This window comes from Hippoglossus hippoglossus, chromosome 20 (genome assembly GCF_009819705.1).
Source record: "Hippoglossus hippoglossus isolate fHipHip1 chromosome 20, fHipHip1.pri, whole genome shotgun sequence".
Classification (NCBI taxonomy): domain Eukaryota; kingdom Metazoa; phylum Chordata; class Actinopteri; order Pleuronectiformes; family Pleuronectidae; genus Hippoglossus; species Hippoglossus hippoglossus.
Genome location: NC_047170.1, coordinates 15444191 through 15466620, shown reverse-complemented (window position 1 = coordinate 15466620; position 22430 = coordinate 15444191). Strand labels below are relative to the sequence as shown.

The 22430-nt window shown below is 45.4% G+C and overlaps 2 protein-coding genes across 7 annotated transcripts in view; one reads left to right on the top strand and one right to left on the bottom strand.

The window, feature by feature from the left end:
* The first annotated feature begins 336 nt into the window (after nt 1-336).
* chpf2 (chondroitin polymerizing factor 2) lies at nt 337-3933 on the top strand. The gene is given in 6 exon segments (XM_034572819.1): nt 337-744; nt 746-794; nt 797-917; nt 1209-1773; nt 1895-2077; nt 2494-3933. Coding segments are annotated over 6 exon segments (2292 nt in total). The 5' UTR covers nt 337-645; the 3' UTR covers nt 3769-3933.
* Nucleotides 3934-5825: 1892 nt separating this feature from the next.
* The window catches only part of smarcd3b (SWI/SNF related, matrix associated, actin dependent regulator of chromatin, subfamily d, member 3b), a 36113-nt gene continuing 19508 nt past the window's right edge, over nt 5826-22430 (bottom strand). For 2 of the 6 annotated variants that reach the window (XM_034572826.1, XM_034572824.1), the window contains exons 2-14: nt 21698-21903; nt 18386-18475; nt 15890-15932; nt 14112-14234; nt 13795-13920; nt 12998-13093; nt 10617-10718; nt 10268-10429; nt 10085-10182; nt 9368-9503; nt 9013-9135; nt 8695-8796; nt 5826-8590 (exon numbers count right to left, since the gene is read on the bottom strand). In XM_034572826.1, coding sequence (XP_034428717.1) covers nt 8537-8590; nt 8695-8796; nt 9013-9135; nt 9368-9503; nt 10085-10182; nt 10268-10429; nt 10617-10718; nt 12998-13093; nt 13795-13920; nt 14112-14234; nt 15890-15932; nt 18386-18475; nt 21698-21903 — 1461 coding nt within the window. In that variant the 3' untranslated portion in view covers nt 5826-8536. The remainder of the gene's footprint in view (nt 8591-8694; nt 8797-9012; nt 9136-9367; nt 9504-10084; nt 10183-10267; nt 10430-10616; nt 10719-12997; nt 13094-13794; nt 13921-14111; nt 14235-15889; nt 15933-18385; nt 18476-21697; nt 21904-22430) is intronic. The other 4 variants (XM_034572829.1, XM_034572827.1, XM_034572825.1 and 1 more) reach the window with 3 other exon arrangements.

Here is a 22430-nt window from a genome sequence, read left to right as displayed (position 1 = left end):
GTGTTTGTTTCACCTTTTGAGGGTTTTAAACTCCACTAACGACACCTCTGTCACTCATTTAACTTGTTATTCTGTAACGCTAACTAAACCGTAGGTGACAGTTAACTAGTGGTTAACCCTCACCTGGTGACACATCTACGTCTCAGCTACGTTAGTTAGCTCACTTCAGAAGTAGCTAGTCCCCAAAAAAACATTGGTTAAGCTAATTAACGTGGCGTTAGCTTGACAACATTGATGTATGACTAGTTCGTTTATTAGACAACAGGGAAGTCGTATTAAACGCTAATGGTTGTCGTGCTACAGGCATTCCTGTTGTTTAAAAAAGGGGGAAACTAGGTTAAAGAAGAACTTAGCATCACCTTTTACTCTGGTATCTGAGACTGTGAGGCTGGAGAGCATCGTCTTCTAAACGTCAGCTCTGGGATGTGTTCAGATAACCTCTCATCAGAAGATTAGAAACTCACAGGAGGAGACGATAAGGATAATAAAAAACAATATGGGTGATTCCGTGAGCTTCTCCTGACATGTTTCCATTCAAACGTGCTACGCTAGCACAGGAAACCTGACACCTCCTCACATGCTCTGCACACAGACTCGCAGGCAGCACATATTTTCCAGAGCAGCCTCATCAAGCGGAGCCCAGATATGCGTCTGTCCTCGTTGCTGGCCCTGTTCAGGCCTGCGCTGCCCCTCATCCTGGGGCTGTCCCTGGGGTGCAGCCTCAGTCTGCTGATGGTGTCCTGGGACGCAGGGGGACGCCGACGACTCGTGCAGGGACGAGCTGGGCAACGGAGGCTCTTCCAGGGCAGAGGGGACAGCCAGGGGGTGTCCAGGGATGAGGCCGGAGACGAGGACATCCAGCCCCGCATTGTGCCCTATCACAAGGACCCGAACAAGCCGCACAAGAAAGTCCTCAGGTGAGTGAAGGGGGGTCGTGTTTCCTTCATAAACACCTCATGAATGAGCAGAACCATATTCTCCATTAGGTTATAAAGAGCTGTGTGAAAAGTCTGTTTCAGCTGAAGGTTCACTGCAAAAAGTTCAGACCGTTTTTTGTCTTTAAATCGTTGTAGAACCTCGAACAACAAGTTTGATTAATGAAACGAGATGAGTGTTATGAGGGGCATCCTGTCACCTTCATTATGTTTGTGCTTTTATTTTCTCATTTTTGTTGTTTCCATTTCTGTGTCTTTTCCCCTCCTCTCCAGAACCCGATACATCCACACTGAACTGGGCATCAGGGAGCGCCTGCTGGTGGGCGTGCTGACCTCTCGGGCCACGCTGAACACGCTGGCCGTGGCGGTGAACCGTACGGTCGCCCACCACTTCCACCGCACCTTTTTCTTCACGGGTCTGCGCAGCCCCAAGGTGCCTCACGGCATGACGGTGGTGGCCCACGGCGACGACCGCCCGGTGTGGTTGATGTACGAGACGGTGCGTCACCTCCACCAGCACTACGGCTCAGACTACGACTGGTTCCTCTTAGCCCAGGATGACACTTACCTGCAGGCAGACCGTCTGTCTGAGCTCGTGGGCCACCTCAGTGCAGGTCAGGACCTGTACATGGGCCGGGCGGAGGAGTTCATCGGTGGGGAGGAGAAGGCACGCTACTGCCACGGGGGTTACGGCTATCTGCTGTCTCGCAGTCTGCTGGCCCGCCTGCAGCCCCATCTCGACACATGCCGTAATGACATCCTCAGCGTGAGACCTGATGAGTGGCTGGGCCGCTGCATCATTGACTACCTGGGTCTCAGCTGCGTGGAAGTGCACCGGGTAAAGAAAACCTTCAAATTATACATATAAGAAGAGTGTTATTAGAAGTTTAAAGTGCTTCTGACGCTGAATATCCATTGTAACGCTTCTTGTTCTCCGTCAATGTTTGTGTGGCTCACAGGAGATGACCTACCGCTACTTTGAACTGGGGAAAAACGCCGATCCGGAGCGAGAAGACAGTACCCAGTTTAAAAACGCCTTCACAGTGCATCCTGTATCAGAACCGAATCTCATGTACCGCCTGCACAAACGCTTCAGCCAGATCGAGCTGGAATGGACGTACCTACAGATCGAACAGCTCCAGGTTGGTAATACACTGCTCTGCTTTTTTCACTTTAACTTATCTGATGGGACAGAATCCAGTGAGCTCCCACAGGGATGAGTTCTGTGTCACGGTGTAATGTTTGTTCTCTTCACCAAACCCGATGTGAATCATTGCTGAAACTGCTGACTGGTGCAATTATTGTCAGAAAGCCCAAAACAAAGAATACAGCGTTTTGCTGGAACATGACATTTAAAATTTCTGTGGCATGTTATTGTGACTATGATCTGCTGAAGAAGCTTTATTGTGTAAATATAGTATCTGCTGATGATAATAATGGTAATTAGGGCTGTTTTGACTTGATTATAAATATACGTTACACCACAGAGAAAGTCATGTTGTTATTTAACGGATCCTTCTCAGCTTTGGTATGACAGATTTCTGTGTGTACTCTTCAGATGCAGATCAACAACCTGAGTGAGCGGACGCCAGAGGGAAAGGCCGGAGTCACGTGGCCAATAGGAATCAACCCTCCCTTCAAGCCAAGAACCCGTTTTGAGGTGATCAACTGGGAGTACTTCACAGAGGAGCACATTTACTTGTGCGTCGACAGCGCTCCAAAGTGTGAGATGAGAGGGGCGGACCGCGCGGATGTAAGCGCCGTTCTGGAGATCGCGGTGGAGCGCCTGAACGAACGCTACCAGCCACAGCTACGCTTCCGCAAACGCCGTCTTCTCAACGGGTACCGGCGCTTTGACCCCACGCGCGGTATGGAGTACATGCTGGACCTGGCTCTGGAGGCCTATACCCAGAAAGGCCACAGTCAAGTCATTGTAAAACGGGTCAACCTGCTGCGGCCCCTCAGTGCAGTGGAGATAATCCCCATGCCTTATGTGACGGAGGCCACACGGGTGCAGGTCATCCTACCCGTCACCGCCCAGGATCAGGATTATGTCAGCAACTTCCTCGACATGTATGTGATGAACACTCTCGACACCCACGATAACGTTTTGCTCACGTTCCTGTTCATATACGATCCGTTTGACGCGCAGCGAGTCAGCCAGACGGACGTGTTCGCCGGCATCAAGGCCATGATCGGGGAGGTGGAGAAACGCTACGGCGACGTGAAGATTCCCTGGATAAGTGTGAAGACGGAGGTGCCCTCACAGGTGAAGCTGATGGACATCATCTCCAAGAAGCATCCGGTGGACACACTGTTCTTCCTGTCCAGCGTGTGGACGGAAGTCAACGCGGACTTCCTGAATCGCTGCAGAATGAACGCCATCAGCAACTGGCAGGTGTTCTTCCCGATCCACTTCCAGGAGTACAGCCCCGCCGTCGTCTACCGCGACCAGCAGCCCTCCGCTGCCTCTTCTTCTTTCGCCTCCGAGTCGCTGAGGGACGGCCACTTCGACCGCCATGTCTTTGACGAGGCCTGCTTTTACAATGCGGATTACATGACCGCACGGACCAAGATGGCTGCCGACATCTTAGACAACGAGGAGCTGCTGGAAAGCATGGACGTGTACGACATATTTGTTCGCTACTCGGGCTTACATGTGTTTAGAGCCGTGGAGCCGGCGCTCATCCAGAAATACGTACGACGAGCGTGCAACCCGCGGTTCAGTGAGGACATCTACCACCGCTGCGTGCTCAGCAACCTGGAGGGTCTGGGGTCACGCTCGCATCTCGCCATGGCGCTGTTTGAACAAGAGCAGGCCAACAGCACCTAGATCTCACTGGGACCTCTGGTACGTTGTGGTACTTCGAGAGCGTTGAACCTCTAACACACACTCTCTGCCTCGAGGAAAGGAAAGTCACGCAGAATAATGTGAATTTTAACACGGTACTTTTATGATCCACACACTGAAGTTGTCACTCATTCAAACGGAACCGTCTCGTGCGTGGACTCTGACCGAGCGAACGTGTGCTGGTGCTGAGCTCAAAGGTGTCAAATCTGACTTATGAGTCTATATCGAGGAATCTGTCACGTCTAGAGGAAATATGACTCATCAAAGATTCTCCTCACATCTCGCTCCCCGATCGAGGACACAGACAGAACAGTCAATAGCACCGTTGCTGTTCTAACTGGAGCTGAAGAACAATATTTACACTCCATTGAATATATATGAAAAATAAGTTAATAAAAAAAAAAGACTTAATTTCTTAATAATTATTTGAGGAAAAACACACTTGAGCCACAAATCTTCTTTTGGGAAGATGTTGAAAAATAATACTGGAACAAGCTGAAGCTGCCTTTATTTTAAGATATGTTCTTTTTTTTTTTTTTTTAAAGAGGTATTATTATTAAAGAGTGTTATTGCCGCTGTGAGTTGTTTCTTCATTCATTCCACAGAGTTTTCACCAAAATGATTGGTTTCAGTCTCATGAGACAGAAAGGTCACTGTTTAGAGGATCTGTGTTGGTCACTAATGATTCAAAGCTCATGTTCAGAAAGTTTTCTTCTCATAGAATTAATTCTTCCCAGTTTGCATGAAAGCTTGAATGCGGCGCCCGGAGGCAGTGAACAGTTTGTTCCAAAGCAGCCGCCCCCCCCACCTCGTCCTCCCACAGTCAGGCAGTAATTCTCCACCCCTCCCCGGGCCTCCCTGGGTTTTTTGGACAACATGTGTCTTTGGGGAGAGAGAAGTGAACCCAGTGCCCAGAGGGAGGGCCGCGTCTACCTGGTCCAAGCTGTGCTGGGGTGGTGGTTAACCTCCGCAGCGAGATGGTTGAACAAGCTGAATGGCTCTCTTCACACAGCCCTCTCCTCCTCCTCCTCCTCTCCGATTGGCCCCCCCCCCAGCTGGCCCCTCATGTGAGGGGTGTGGGCTCAGGAGAATGGCGGAGCAGCCGAGTGAAAGAGGCTCTTTCTGAGGCTCGACTGCAGTCAGCGTTTGTACAGCCCGGCTGCAGTTCCCAGTGAAAAGGCCTCCACCTGCTTCCTTGTGGTGAGACGGCTGAACAATAAAACGCCTGTTGGCCTCTTACTGATGCAGAAAGTTTAACCCTCCACCAATGAGCTTGAATGCATCACCAGCACTTACATAGTGTGAGAGTTCTTTTAAAGAAGGGCTATGTAGCAGTGAGCACAATTATTTGTATGAATATGGAGAATGTTTCCTCTTTCTTTCCCACTTTACTTACTTAAGTAAATGTGAGTACTTGTTTTTGAATATATGTAGAATATTAAAAAAGTACTTTCTGAGTGAAGGCTACTCTCTGATGCAACAGTCTTGCTTCATTATGGTTGAGCCTCGGCGGCGGCTTCTCATGCATTGCATAAACATAGTGGAGTAAAAAGTAAACATATTTGCTCATATATGTAGTGGAGCACAAGTAAAAAGTACATTAAAATAAATCTACTTGACTTAAGTACAGATAATCTGAAAATATACTCAGGTACAGTAACAAAGTAAATGTACTTGGTTACATCCCACTGCTGTAAAAAGGTAGAAACAAAAGTAAAAGTTAAAACTACTGAGAGCTCTAGTTGCACATGTCTGAGGCAATGACTTTACATCTCAGCGACATTGAAGGACTGTTTCCTCAGAGGATATGAATACATTTTAATTTCTGTATGCATTGAGCTTTAATATGTTAATGTTTACATATTTTGCAGCAGAGCACAACACAGTAAAAATCACTTCTTGTTCCCATGGAGGTGATGAGGACAAAAAAAAAAAAGACACCTTCAGATATCATGGCATTTACAAACTTTGGCAAGCGCTTCTTTATTTACATCCAGGCTGTCTCGCAGTATCACAGCTGTTTTCCCTTCTTTTTTTTTTGTTTTCCTCCTCTTCGTCTTTTGTAAATCACCAAACAAGTTCTGCTCTTTACTGATAAACAGTGTTATGCGTGTGTATACCCTAATCATCCTGTCGGTGACCCTCAGTGTAAACAGAGAGAGGGAACACATGCAGGGGGACATGTCGACAGGTCACCAGGCTTCAGTAACAGGAGACACAGTAGTCATGGTGAGTCAGATAAGAGCCTGGTACTGTGCTGCTCACTGCCGGGGAGCTGCAGCTGCGACTTTCCTCCACAGGAAGGTGCTAGTGATTCAGTGACGACAATGTGAATGCCCTGGCCATACAAAGAAAAGTCACTCTGGGTTCGACACAGGACTAAAATACTACCACCGACTACTGTTCCTCCTCTAACGAGTGCAGTTAATATAACTTAGACCTAGTAACAAAAAACACAGACGAGAAAGTAAAATCACACCTACAGTTAGTTGCTGGTAGGGCACATCATTTTTGGCAAAAAAGTTTCCCAGAAGGCATTTCAACGAGTCTTCACACAGACGGCTATGCCAGCTTCCTTTTCCATATATGTACACAAACCGTCCCATCAGCTGTATTAGTGAACGGAGCATGCATAGGTCTTTGTGAAATCGTCCAATCACGTTTTTGTTTGCTGGGATTAAAAAAAAAACTAAACAGTTACAGCACAGTGCAAAGAAACCCAGAAAAGGGTTCCAGCTAGAAACTGACTGCTGAGAAGAAATCCTCCATCTGACCATGTATACGTACAAGCCGAGTGTAGTGTTAGAAAAAGAAGTGTAACATGAGGTGGTGTGGATTATATCGTGTGTTACAGCTAACGGATGGGGTCGAGAGCGAGGGAGGTCTCCCTCAGCTCCCACGATAAACATGATGGACCTAAAATAAACCACCCCGACCCGAGAGGGGACACAGAGGAACGCTAACATTCCTGCTCTACTAATTCAAAACTCATGGAGCTCCCATCCTGCACCATGTAACTCAACCCGCCCGCCTCCCGCCACATCCATCCCAGAACCCCCCCCAAAACAAACCAAACACATAATCTGTCGTGGACTGTACAGTCGGCCCTCTGCAGGGAAAACAACTTATTTACATTCACATCTCTAGAAAACAAAAAAAAGATATTCATGTAACAATAAAAAAGTGTAGAAATGGACAAAGCTTCAAACCGGGGCTTTTTAAGTGTTTATTGCAATTAGTGTTCCCTCCGCCAAGGAAGTCATCTCTGCAGAACAAAACTACTGAATGGATTTCCATGCGACTTGGTGGAAGGATGGGACCTGAGCCAAGAAGAAAGCCATTCAATTTCAGTGCGAATCTGGACAGAGAGATTCAGGATTCCCCCCCCATTTTCTTTAACATCATCTATTTCCCAGGGAATAATTCATGGATCTTGATGAAAATAATCAGGCACATTTAAGGACTAATAACTATGAGCGTGTGAAATTTGGTGCAGCTTGATTTAATTGAAAGGCTCTTTTGGGCCTTGGCGGAGGTACAAGCTCTACTGAGTTTGTTTATAAAGAACATTTAAGACCAACCCACCCAAAGAGTTTTTCTTCCCGTTTGCAATTTCAACTAAAAACCAGATCTGGATTTTTGTCCATTTTCCGTTTCAGTTTCTCTTCCTCTCGTTGCAACCTTTGGTAAAACCTTCAAACCATTAACTGGCCAAACAATACGACACGAGGAAGAGGCAGTGAGTGTCAACATGTACAAGGAACATCTTGTTTTGCTTAAGGGAAGAAAAGATATTGTGACAATGATCAATACTTGTTTTGTCCTTCATTAAAACACAGACTTGGATCTGCTCGTGTGATAATACTCACAGTTAACTCATCTAATACTGTCGTAGGAATCGCCGTAAAAAGAAAAATCAGTTTACCGGCGAATAAGACTTAAGTGAGACACGTTGGCTGTCGTCAAACTGATTCCTTCAAACCTGAAAATGAAAATCTCAGGTTTATCGATATCATTGATTCCCTGCAACCACCCAATGTGTCCCACCTCCACTTTGCTGGTGTAGTTACTCCTCAGTGTTTCCACAAACACTCTCCTCATGAGAACAAATGAAAAAAACCACACACGGTCGCACCGACGATCAAACCTCCCCGAAAAAATGATTAAGAAAATAAAAAGGTGACACCAGGTCCGAGCTCTTCTGAGGACCAGAGCAGTCAGGTGAGTTTGACTAGACAGGGAGAGACGGTGTGGTGGTGGTGGTGGTGGTGGTGGTGGGGGGGGGGGGGGGGGGGGGGGGTTTTGCTAGTATTTACAAAGCGGAGAGAGAGTGATGATGAGGAGCGTCGTTTATCCGGCAGTGAGACGGAGGATGTCGACCTCTGACGGCTAAAAACATGCGATTAGCAACGGTGTCCTCACGGCTCTGCACAAAAAAAATAAAAACAGAAGACACGAACGCAGCGGACGAGCGTCGGAGGTCTGTCTTCCATTCATGCACATCGCTGCCGGCTTGTGGAAACCCCCCTCAAATTTCCAATTTCCTTTTCAAAACCCTTAAAAAAATGTAATCGCTATCACAAAGACAAAGGCTGCGTTTGTTTTAAGTTACTGACACTTTGAGAGGTATTAGGTTTCAGCAGACTACAGCGATGGCCTCACACACACACACACACACACACACACACACAGACACACACACACACACACGGCTCTGAAATCAGATGCAGAGGTGCAGGAGGGCCTTGGTTTAGGTGTTGCGGACAGCTAAGGCCTGTTCCAGCTCCTGCCTCCTCTGCTGGATCTGTCAGGGAGAGAGAGAGAGAAAAACGTGGATATATGACCTGTCCTCTGCATCTAGAGGAAGAATTAGAGGAGTTCAAAGACGCCGAGGGGCCGTCTCCTCACCTTGCAGTAGAAATAGCGGCTCACGGCCTCCTGAGACCAAGGCTCGTGGTAGAACGCAGACCTCCTCTCCTCCTCAGGGTTCCCCACCACGTCTGTCATTAGCTACAGGAAGTGACAAGGCACAAGCATTCATTTTAAGACTAACATGAAGTATATCGACTTGCAGGTGGAACAATGGAATCATCACTTTGAATCAATCCTCCCTCTAAAACCTGCTATTTTGCTATTTTCCTATTGTTTCCGAGGGAATTTAAGTTGTGCGACGAGCGGCAGTGTGTGTCTGTCTTTGTGTACAAATACAAATAGCAGCTTTCGAACCTTTAAGTCCCTGCTCTGAGATTTGAGCCAGTCCTGGATGTAGCCCTTGGGATCTCTGGAGAAGCTGAGCATGAAGTCCCTCTGGATCTTCAGCTGGTTGATGGACTCAATGGTCTCGTGGATCTGAAACATGAAGAAAATTGTTACGTGTTATATCGTTAATGAAAAAGTGTGTCTCTACACCAGCAGCACCACAACATCCTGCCGTCATAAAATGTGTCTGTTCCCAGGAGGCAGCTTAATTATCACCTCTGCGAGATTTACAGCATCCAAGTAACACAATAATGGATTCAGAGGTGTGTGTGTGTGTGTGTGTGTGTGTGTGTGTGTGTGTGTGTGACGCCGCTGATCTCACCTTGTTGTCGAGTGAGGCGATTTCCTGCTGGTTGGCGGTGGAGAGGAGGAAGCTGCTCATCTGGCCCTTCAGGGGGTCCTCCACCTCCACGTCGATGTCGTAGCACGCCGTCTTCTTCTGGTCATTGGGGTCCACGCTGGCAGGGGTGGAAAAGGAAACAGAGATTAATGGATCAAACCTTAAACTGTTAAACATTTATTTATGCAGAAGTGGCAGACAGGATGGGTTTTCAGAAAATCAGCAATGAGCCTGAAAAGAAAACTTCAAATAATTCCTTAAAGCTTCACCTTCAGATTTTTCGTTTTTTAGATTTATAACATTTTATTTCAGACTAAAAATATTAAATGTCTAAGAAAAAATATAATAAAAAGCTTGAGCAAACATTTAATTATAACAAAAGTTTGATGGTTTAAGATTCTGTGAATAGCCGTTGAATTGAATATATTCAATAGCTTGACCCTGACGTCAGGAAAAAAAGGTCTCCCCAAAAACTTCAGAATTTCAATATGACACAAAAGGCAAAGGACTAATACAAAGAAATATGTATAAAACAAACTCTTAAGTTAAACTCTTCTTTTTAAATACGTCTACATACTTTGACTCCTTGTTATTACAGCCTATCTGAGCAGAGCGCCTCTGGAAAAGGAGATTTTTAAATCTAAATGACAGTTTTCTTGTTAGATGAGGTTCACACAGTACAACAGCAGGAATCTGTACCTGATAACGTGGTTGATGACGATGGGGTCCGGGGGCAGAAGGAGGTTGGTGAGACGCTGGGGGATCTCGGAGAACTTCAGCCGCGGGCAGTCAAAAATCTGCAGAAAAATGTGAAAGTTAAATCATATTTTCTAGCCACACTGATTCTAATATTCGAGTTGTAGCCCAGCGACAGCCCCGTACCTGTTGGAAGTACTTGTCACAGTTGATGTACTCCTTGTCGTGGGAGTCCTGCAGCTTGTTGGTCTTGACGTACTGCCACAGAGCCTGGATGATGCAGGAGCGGGTCTGAGTGTGAATGCCGAGCAGGCGAGCCAGGCGCGGGTCCAGCTTGAACTGCGGAGGCTGTGGGACACGATAACATTGCATCACAAAGAGCCTTCACATCGGCTCCATCACATGGGAACAGATATCGAGCTGTGAAGTGGATTCTGAAATGTTTCTGCAGAGCGGTGGTTTTCAGTTGTGGTGTCATGGAGAAGTCACAGAGTTGTGACAGAGGAGTTCCTGGACAGTGAGGTGTCGCCCTCACCTGGTAGTCAAGCATCAGCAGCAGAGTGCAGCGCACGCTCACGTCTCCGGGCCTCTTCACCTGGAAGCCGTCCGTCTCCTGGGTGGTGGGCGTGCGGTGCCACTGTAGGAGACACACATGCACACACACACATAACACCACATGTTTACTACACACCTCAAACTCAGCCGGCTGAATGTTCATTTCACAATCTATTAATCATAACAGTTTTAATTATTTCACACAAGAATAAGTCTTTTTCTCCACCTCGAGGCTTTAATGTCTCGACAACTACAGGATGAGTTGTCATGAGGTTTGTGTCAGACGTCCACGTCTCCTCAGGATGCACTGTAACGGCCTTGGTGATCCTCTAGCACCACCATCAGGCCAAAGAGTGTAGTGCCGACATGCTACACTAAGACGATGCTCATGTTAAACATCAGCAAGTTAATATTGTTAATTCTTAGGCTGCTGATGTTAGAATTAAAACTCAACGCTCCACTGGGCCTCACCGAGCAGCTAACATGGTTGTTAATCCTGCAAAGGGTTGAACAATGTCAATAACTAAGGATGTTTTCACTTTAATTGTGATTATTTCTTAATATATATTATTATATAAGAAGTTTTAGAGGTTTTAAAGAAAACGTGATGAGGCTGTCAGGAAGTGGAGCATCAACAAATGTGCAAATGAAAAGAAAGACATTTCAATGCACCTGGATCGAGCTCATCTGGATCTCATACTTCAGCTTTCTCTGTGGTTTGGGGCGAGGAAGATTTCTGCGTAACTAGCGACGTGTGCTGAGAAAACCACGAAGGTTAACCAGCAGCTGAACGTTATCTCAGTCAGGATCAACACCATCAGCAGACACCTGATTTCACAGCTAAACCAAAGAGCAGCCTGGCGGAAAACAAGAATGTGTCTTTGTGTCTTGTGTCTTCCAGGACCTCCTCCTTATCCGTCTTATTTACATCTCCATTTTATCTTAACTGCTCAGCAATGCGAGAAGCGAAGCACTTTAAACAGCACATCGAGCGCGGTGGGCGGCAGCCGCTCGGCACACAATACACAGTAATGTTTTCCTTCAGCTCTTCAGCTGACTCATAACAGATTAAGTAGTGATTGTACCTCAAGGCAGAGAAAAAATTCTTTTGATGGAAAATCATTCAGAGTGAAGCACCTGAGTGCCTAACTCAAATATGCTCTTAAAAAGAGGAACCTTGAGAAGTCATAATTTTCCCTCTGCAACTGCTAAAGGGAGTTTTTCTTTTTTTTTTTTAAGTCAACCCATTTTGCGAAGATATAAAGTCAAGGGCGGCTTATGGTTGTTTTTAATAAGTACGCACTTGTTTTCTCCGGCTCTCAAACCTGCATGTTAAAACAACCTTGCAACGCTGATATAAAAAAACTCTCCTCTCTGTTGTTGCAGAAAAATCTATTTATTAAAGAAAAGAGAGGACGGTTCACCCTCTCATTCTGGTTTATTGTTAATTTACTTCATCCAACTGGGAGACAAAGGGGAGCGCGTCGGGTTTGGCTGATTGTGGCGTTAAGCAGACATCACTAAATAACCATTTGAGGAGGAGGTCGTCAAAGACCCTCGTTATGTCTCTGCTGCACTACAATTCAAAGGAGGACGTATTTTCATTTAAATTAGTGTTTAAGGCTCGAGAGGAAAGAAAGAAAGAATGATGAGATGGACGAGACATTTTTATACGTTACTTCGATTTTGCTGATGCTTTTTACCAAAGTACGAATAAGAACATTTTTACACGGTTATATTTGTAACTCCCTCAGCAATGGATCTGAAAACTCTTTTTCTCTGTGAAGACGAAAAACCATAAACCTTTAACTCGTAATTCAATAATAATTTGGTGCAGATCCAATAAGAAATCTGGATCTGGTGGATTTCGATGTGGTTTCATGTGCCTTTCTATTGTTTTCAGAGCCGTAGGTCTGTTTGAGACGGGGAAGAACCCATTAACTTTAGGAGCAGTTTTCATTAAGGGGCAGATGCAGGATTCTTTTTTCCCACTTCCTTTAGCATTGCGCCCTCGGAGAGCCTCAGTTCAGCTGTGTTGGAGCAAAAAATTAGTTTTGTGACTGAAAGCAGGAAATTGGTGCGAGCTCTGGTGGCCACATAGCGTCGATGGTTTGATTCCAGCTGTGGACCTTTGCTGCATGTCGTACTTGTACTCCCCCCCCCCCCCCCCATTATTTCCCGTCCGCCTCTTTGCTCTTCCAATGAAATTAAGCCTAAAAGTATAAAATTAGATACATGGAAACCAAAGAGCCGTCATGATAAGAGCTCAAATGTCTGCAGCCCTGTGGTCGGAGCAGGTTAAAGGTTGAGGAGATGTGGGTGCGTGGGCGTCTTCCTCTGTGCAGCCATGTTGGAACTGACCTCGACCAAGTGGTTGTCAGGACCGTACAGGTCTTTGTCCAGCTCGATCACCAGGCTCTTAAAAAAGGAAGAGAACTTCTTCTTCTGCTTCCCCGGCTGCAGAACAGAGAGACAGACGTGGTCAGTAAATGTCTAAAATGAGATACACACAGAACTCTGTTTAACCACATATGTAAAACACTTGTCTTCGTGTATTTGCTTCTGGCAACATAACTAATCAGAAACCCACAAGAGGCAGAGCGAGATCAGACGGAAAGTGAGACAGTAGGCATTCTCAGGGTCCACTTCCCCCGAGCTCGACCAGAAATATTTGTGGTTTGTGAAACTTAAACGCTTCCTACCGCTGTGAAATGACGGCCTTGCCCCAGACTGCTGAGAGCATCACAGGCGGCTTTTTGAAGCAACGCTTACAGCGCAAATGTATGATCACTCTGTGTTTTTGTTTTTTTTCATGCTGCATCCTCACTCCCTACAAAACCACTTTTCACATCATCATTTTAAATTCAGAGCCAGGAAATACTTTTCAGCTCAGAGTTGTTTGAGCCCCGTCGTGACTGCGGCACAAAAACGACCCGGAGCAGCTCCCGGATCAAAGTGCGGCAAACTTTTTATTTCTAAACGGAAACATTATGATGTCGGTTACTTCAACAACTATTTCCCTCAAACGGAATTAATCTGCCAGAGATGACTCGACATAAGACCCTGAAGCAGAAAACTATATTTTTATGTCGTGTTTAAAAAGGCTATGAAACAAACCGTGTTTTAAATACAGGCGTGAAATAACAAATGAAACTCACATCATCGAGCAACTTCCCCTCAACTCGCAGCTCCCAAGATGCAATGCTGCCATCTGAGTCATCGGCGTCGGGTCTGGCGGGGTTGAAGGTGTTGGAAATGTAAAGCCTCAGTTTACGCTTTTGCTGCTGACACAAGGGCATATTGAAAATCCATCGTTTAAAAGGGGCATTTCACCAAATCTTGGGATAAAATACATGTCACAGAAACCTGAACCACTGAGCGATGAAGTCAAATGAGTCTCTCTGTGCTTTAATGAGACAAAGAAACATTCCCTTGTGGCAGTGTGTCCTCGTGGGGCATGATTTTTTGTCCTAACCTTCATTGGTCTCTTCAGCGCCTCCTGGATGTCCACACGTTTGCGCATGATGGTCTGGTCCAGCTTGCGCTCGAAGGCCAGCAGGTCCATGTAGGCCTGAGACTCCGGCACCAGCTCACGGATCTGCTCAGTGAGGGAGAGAGGACACGCTGACATTAAAATCTATAGACGGACAACGCGGTGGATTAAGAAGTCAGATTTTCTTCAAATATATCATTGGAATATCTCTGAAGGGCTTAAGTGGATTAGCTGTGTCCTGCCTTGGTGCTGGGGGGGGGGGGGGTCCACTCTCCTGTTTCAAGGACATTTTAGCTGCGTACATTAAGTTTCCTGTGACTTTACCTCTAAGTAGCTGTAAGGCTTTATTCAAAGTAGCACAGCCAATAATTAAATGTACGATATGTAACTTCGGCCACTAGGGGCCTCTCAATCTAGTTTGATGACATCCTGAAGCCGCATGGGATCATGGGAAATGTTGTGTTCACCACCTTTGCTGATGAAAAACCATCTTGTCAATAACTAAAGGTTAAAACTAATGAGATATTCAAATCCTATCATGTTTTTATAGCTGCACCATCACATCTACTTCAACATTAAAAAATTCAGCCTGACTTAAAGTATTGGGTGTTTTTTTGAATGTTTGGGATCAGAAGTTTAGAGGTTTTGAATAAAGTTTTAGCTGCATAACATCACCTTGGTGTTAGTTAAACTTCAGGGACCATGGTGGCGTAGAGATTTATACCATGTCCTCATAAAAAAAAAGCCTCATGAGATTATTCATATTCAAAATGATTAAAGCACAGAGAAGTATAACCTTTGATTTGCTTTAATATTTTCTACGTATAAAACTAATTTATTTCCCAAATCGTATTATTCTTGCACGTATAGAACGAGGACATCAGTGGAAATGTCCCTGTGCTGCTGCTCATCATTAATATGGTGCTCCACACCATCCCGGAGACCCAGTGGGATAAAACGAGGTGTAGGTTGTGCCGATAAAAGTCCTCAGAGCTTCAAGGGCTGCTGCTTCCCAGACTTTGCACACTCCTGCGCCTCGCTCCTTCTCCTCCCTCCCTCCCTCCCTCTATCTTTCCTTTTTCATGTTTCTTTCTAAATGGCTGCTTTCATTGTTGCCTCTCATTCCACCTCTATCTGAATCCCACCGCCTTTCACCGTGGCTGAGGTGCCGAGCAGACGGAGGAGTGTGGCAGACATTCCCTGTCCCTGACTCATTATTGTGGAGTGGCGCCCCGGCCATGGCTGTGCCACAATCTCCCTGTCTGGGCTGGGGGATAAGACCTGAGTCCAGACGCTCGCAGTCTCCAGACCTCCGCGGTTCCAGCCCTCGGTGAGCTCGCCAGGACGTGGTGAGGTTACGGCGTGGCTCGGGGCCACAAGCTGAGACCACTGGGTGAGAATCAAACCTCAGTCGGCATAGACTCACCTGTGGAAATGTGGTGATTCTGTCGCCTTTTCGCTCCTACTTGTGGTTTCGCATGACTGTTCCAATTTAAATCAAAGAGTCACCTTACAAATAACAGAATGAAACCCTGAGGACGAAACCCCAGAACCTGCTGAAGCCTCCCCTCATCCTCCCTCTTTTCAATTGGAAATAGCACAGAATCATCTGGCCCTCTGCGCCTTCCAAGAGCCTCTGACATCAAAACCCTGGCCAGGATTCATCTGTTCTGTGCACAAAAGATAATAACACACACACATTCGCACACACACACACACACACACACACAGCAACAAAGGTAAAAAATATGCAGCCTCACCCTTTGCGGAAGAATCTTGTCTGCCATTTTCCTTCTCTTAGCACTGGAGAGAGGGAGAGAAAGACAGAGGGAAAGAGGAAAAAGAGAGCATGTTACTATGGTGACTGATAGCGTAGCACCCAGGCCATCTGCTAAAATGCTGGGCCATATCCAGCACCCCGGCGTCCCAGCTGTGTGTGTGTGTGTGTGTGTGTGTTGTCTTTATGTGTTCTCTGAGATGCAGCGGTCCACCTGGAGAGCGAGAGCGATCCGACAGCCAAAAAAGTGCCACATCGCACATCTTTTGCTTGAAATGTATTACACACACACACACACACACACACACACACACACACACACACACACACACACACACACACACACACACACACACACACACACACACACACACACACACACACACACACACACACACACACACACACACACACACACACACACACGGTATAGATTCACTGGGGCCGCTGCAGCAGGATGTAGAAGGTGACAGGTGCGTTACGGCGTTTTTAGTTTTCAAAAGTATCACAGAGGAGAATATACAGTGTGTGTGTGTGTGTGTGTGTGTGTGTGTGTGTGTGTGTGTGTGTGTGTGGGTGTGTGTGTGGATTTTTTCATTCATGAATCACAGGCATGTCCTGCTGTCTGACAACACGTATTTACTGACACCGTGTTTTTTTTGGGTCGTATACTTACCGATGAGGGAATAAGAACAGTTGAACGATCTGTACCGAGTTGTTTGCCTTTGTCGTCACTTCAGTTTTCTTTTCCTTTTTAAATTTCTAATTAGAATATATTTATTTATTTATCTGTGATATGTGGAGCACCCGTGTAAATTCATGCATGTGCTCTTTTCTTGGTGCCTGCAGAAGGACACGGTCTAAAAAAAAACTAGATGGCACCACACTGCAAAAAGAGAGATTACAAAGAAAGTCTGAATTATGTATTTTTGGAAGATTTAATCTTGTTTTTCTAATCAAAGAGAAATGATCTTCTCTGGTGAAGCTTTGAAAGGTGTAAATAAGCAGAGGGAGTTTTTGATCCTTGGCTGTGCTCCTGTTTTTATTGACTAAATTTAGCTGCATTCACAGAAATGATGAGCATATTTATAGTGAATTACTAAAGATTGGTTGCTTTTTTCCAAGTGATTTCAAGGAATGGTTCAAAACTTTTTCAGATTTTGTCTTCTAACAATAACTACAAGTTTGTAGAAAAGAAAAAACAACAAGATAATATAACCATACCGACATGAGAGTGGTATCAAGCGTCTCATCCAACTCTTGGTAAGGAAGCAAATTTATGAATGACTCAAAATGTCAAACTGCTAATTTAAAGGTCAGATACACAGACTGTGTATTAAGATGGACGACACGTCTTCACTTCCTCTTACTGTCCAGAAATGAAGCTAAATATCCTGGATATAAACGCTGCCGTCTTTTTGGAACCAGACTCAGTAGTTTGTTTCACCCCATTTTCATAGCATCAAATAACTAATCAAAAGAAACTTAATGAAAAATTGAAAACTTGAATGAACACACGTCAGTCTGATAACAACTGCCTAAAATGTATTTGATGTGAACTTTGACTTTTTAGTTTGGCCCATGTCCCATAAGAAGGCAGGTTTATGACCTCTACAGCAGCCAGCCACCAGGTGGCGCTTGAGTCGATTTGGCTTCACTTTTGGGGAGCAGTCATATCATCCATCTTTATATACAGTCTATGGACAAATCTTTTATCGCATTCCAATTTTAGATTGTATTTTATATACAGTAACAGAAAAAAGATTTTTCGTAAGGATTCAGGAAATTAAAATAAATGTTTAATGTCTCATTATTGCGAGATTATTTCTTTAAATTATACATATTCATGAGATCTTTCTGTCGTTATATAATTTAATGCAGATCCACATAATAATCAGGACCTGGTAAAAGAAAATGTTTAGCCTTGGAGGAGCTTTGCACTCTTTTCTACATTTCCATCATCTCACTGTAAATAACATAATTTCCTCCGAATCTATTTGACAGCAGCGATATTCTTCTAAATCACAGAATAATTTGCTTGTTTGTAGAAGGGGGATTTTTCTTTTGCAGTGTGGAGAAATGTTCTACCACGGAGCACTGCACTGATCTGTGGAGCAGGATGTTTTTATCAGCATGCCAAATACTGGAACAAGCCTGCTGCAAGGAAAATTGAAAGATCCGGGGGTGCAGTGCAAAGGGAAACACAAACCTGCATCACAACAATCTCCATTTCATTTAAAAAGGGACTTCAGATTCTGGATTCTACATGTTCTTAATGCTCTAGCTTCAAGTAAACCGTTCCCATCATGCCATGCTCCAGTCCAAAGCATGCACCACTACATGTTATGGAGTCATCTTCTAGGCCCGCACGTACGTTCGGCCAAAACCACTCATTCAGGGAGTGCTGGGCTCGGGTGAAACTACCAGGCCAGAGTCATCAAACGTAAGAAAACTGACATGCAGCAGAATAAACTCCTACTTGGATCCGAGCGTGGGATCTGATTGGGGCTCTCTCATGTCCATCTGCCTCGCCGGCATCTCATTGGCTCCGGGGAATCCGACCGGCTTCCTGAGAATTGGTGAGGATTCGAAGGTTGTCCGATTAGAGTCGACACACTCAGTGGCAGCAAAAAGAGGAGCAACACCTGGTGGTTTCTGGCTGTTTGTGTGTGTCTGTGCGTGTTGGATGTGTGTGAAGTTCAAGGGTCTATTAGTAGGTGCACAACTCCAAACTCAGACAGAGGGATGGGCGTGTGACTGAGTCCATGCACACACAGAGTGCAGCAGACGAGGACCCGGGGAGGCGCCCTGCTCGTCCGAGGGACACGCTCACTCAACAAAGTTTCTCCGTGAACCAAAACAATCATGCTTCACACACACAGACAGACAATACACTGATAATGGACACACTGTGAACTTCAATGGAGACGGAGCAAACAAGCAGTGTGTGAGTTTAGAGTTTTGGTTCAGAGTCTGAATTTGCGAATGTTGCTTTGATTATATGCGATGGGTTCAGAGACGCAGGTGAAGACAACATGCACACATTGTTTTTGTTTTATGCACAAATACCAGAACATTCCGCTCTGTTCAGCGCCTTAAATCTTCTGGTTTATCACCGACCTGCCTCATTCCTGCACGAATCTCACAATGCTCCTAAAAAACCATCAAGTGTCCTAAGTAACCTTTTGTCGTGAGCGGCGAGAAAAGGTTTTGGGTCTGACTTCAAGGACAAACGCGGGGGCAGGACAAAAGATCGGAACAGCGATGCGGTTTTAAAAGGGAGATAAAAGACGAGATTGAAAGTCCCTGTGTGCAAAAGTCAAATTATATGAGGCGCTGGATGAAGCTGTGCTCTGAAGAAGGAAGCAGCAGATCGTTCCAGAGTAACACAACAACACGATGGAAACCATGAAGGAACAATGTTCGTCTGCACTTAGTCTTTTGGAAATGATCATAATAAGCATTATAATAAGAATTGATATAAGCATAATAAAGTATAAGCCATGTTGTTATTTTATTATTTAAAGAATAATTATTCCTGTTTTTTATTTGAAGCAAAGTTTTTAGGAACACAAACATTGCAATTGAATGTATTAATGTGTTACGGTCGAAGTTGTGTAACCTCATCACGGGACTAAGGATGAGAAACTGGTGTCAAGGTCAAACCTCCTGCATCCTCTCCGACCCCCTGCCTGTGGGTGATGAGCAGGACGTACATGTAGTGCTTCCTACGTAACAGAAATACAAACTGTATTTGTGAAAACAACAGTTGTATACAAACAAGCTTGTTAGGACACAAGGTTGAGTATTTATACCAAAGCAAACCAAAATCAAATCCTATTTTTAGCTGCAGATTTGCAAATGAGAGCGTTGACTCTGCAGAGCGAGTGCAGCCGGGACCATAAGGTCTCAATGACACTGCAAACACAGGTGGTTCGTCCTCAGCTGGCAGCCGCCGGGGGGGGGGGGGGTCTGAGTTTTTGTCCAACACGCTCACACAAAGCACCAGAGAGTGAAAGGGACGGAGACACCTGGACCGGTCACCCTGGACCATTGATCAGAGCCAATGCGCAGCCCCGCCGGGCCGCTCTGGGGGTCGAGGCACTGACGCAGGACAACATTTCCCCCGACCTGTTCGACAAGTCAGCTTAATTGCACGAGGATCAATTGTGCTGCAGATACTGAGAGAATGAAACGGAGAAAGACAGAGGTCCACAGAGGGTGCACATCGATCGCCTTTCCAATGACCACACCTGCCTCACACTTGTCTCCTTATACAGAAGATATCAATCCACTCTGTGTGTGTGTGAGTGCGTGCGCCTGGTTTACTGATGCTCAAAACAAAAACGCCAAAACACGACTAGATCCTGACCGTCCTCAGACAGCCGTGTGGACGTCACAAGGATACGACAGATCACCCGACTCTGAAGACACGTGAAGCCTGAACAGAGGAAACGCTCTGACACAGCAGTGATGGGGATGAGCAGGGTGGATGCACACGTGAAGCAAACTGGGGGGGGGGGAATGGGAGAGAGGCTGTGTGCGAGCGTGAAACACTGACGTGAAAGCTGAGAGGAGACACACACACACACACACACACACACACACACACACACACACACACACACACACACACACACACACACACACACACACACACACACACACACACACACGGGTCACGGTTCCACTTCTCTTCCGTGTAATCTTTGAGATTGGATTTTTTAAAAACTGATTTTAGGACAGTATGGAACTGTTGTTGAACAAGATTTTTTTATTATTGATTCATTTATCATTTTCTTTTTAAAAGTTTGAGATTGTTCTTTAAATAACTTCTTTTTTTCTGTGAAGTGAAAAATGTTCCGCTTACAGGGACGGAGGAAAAAAAAGATAAAAGCAGCAAATTCTCACGTTTGAGAAGCTGGAAACAACGAATATTTGGCATTTTTGATGAGTTATGCTGGTGGATGGAAAAACCCACTCAATAATCAGTTACAGTTTTGATCTGTCCACCAGTTCACATATTAACCTGTTTATAATTTGGCTTTTCATTATCACCTCCACCGATGTGTCTGCTCGTTTATTAGCAGGACGATGCACAAACAAATAAACCTGATTTCCACCAAACTTGTTAGGATGAGGCCATTACATTTTTTTTGCGGATCTGCTTTAAGGGGCAGATCCAGATATTTTTTCTCTTAAACTATGTTTTGTGACAAATAAATAATTCCATTTATCAGAAGCCTTTCTTTCTTTTTGTTTCTACTCTGAGAACTAGACGATTGTGTCGGATTGTTCGGCCTTGGCGGAGGAATGTGCTCCACTGGGCGCTATTCAAGTTCGAAATGTTTTGACACAGATACCAGTTTAATACCTGAAAAGCCTTTTTTAAATTTAACACAATAGGCCCAACTTCTCGAATGCATTGTGTTTCAGGTTGACTCATCACAAAGAGCCAGAAAATTACTTTTTGCTTTGTCTGAAATTATCCACTTGTGTGATCAAACACTTAATAAGAGCGACTGAGAAAAGAAACAATTTGGCACGTTCGAGTTTTCACAAAGAAATATTTGGAGATTTGGTTCCCAGATCTTTTTACGTCGGTTGCACCTGATTCCAGAGCAGTTCCATACTTCCATAAAATATGAGTCAGATGTGTTTTTCCTTCAGACTTCCAGCTCAGTTGAGAGTGTAACCACAGCTGATGATGAGCGGCTGCTGAATCAAAGCCATGCAGTGTTAGGGTGGTGATGTGTGGGGGGGGGGGGTGGGGAGCTGGACTAAGACTCACTTTCTGGCCCGGCTCTGGACGGACTGCTGCTGCTGCTGTTGCTGCTGCTGGACCTGCTGGGAGGGGGCGGGCCTCTTGCGACTGGGCTCCATCACCGGGGTGGGCAGGCCGGGCCGCACAGCAGGGCTCCCTCCGTACGGTGGGCCGGGGGGGCCCATGGGGGCGCCCTGGTGGGGCATCCTCGCTCCAGACGGCATGCCAGGACGCTGGGGAGAAACCGAGAAAAAGGCGCGGGGGTCAGACGTGTGTAGAAAACAGTCTCCAGTGAGGTTTCTGAATAATTATAATCTCAAGTGAGTGTTTCTAAAAATACAAGAACAGAAATATTACATCAATTGTAACTTTTATGCACTTCACACAGGTGGATTAAAGACCAACTGGGGAGAATTTTTTTGTAAACATCCATCTTATCTGACAAAATCCTGAAGTTGAGCATCAACAAAGGACTTCACCGACGACGCCTGACAGATATTTCCTCTTTCAAATAAAATTCTGGTTACAACTGGTTTGACTTCCAGGCAAAACCAGAAACTCAAGATCAAAACACAGACAACAAAACTCACCACCTGACACACGTCACCTCTCTCCTGCCTTTGGCAACCTTTGGCAACCATTTAGAAATCAAACAACAGCTTGGTCGGTAAACAGAATTTCGTAATTCAGTGACGTCAATGTGCATGAATCTGTTTTCAAATGTGTGTTCAGCAGAATTGTGAAACTTTATATGGGGTGA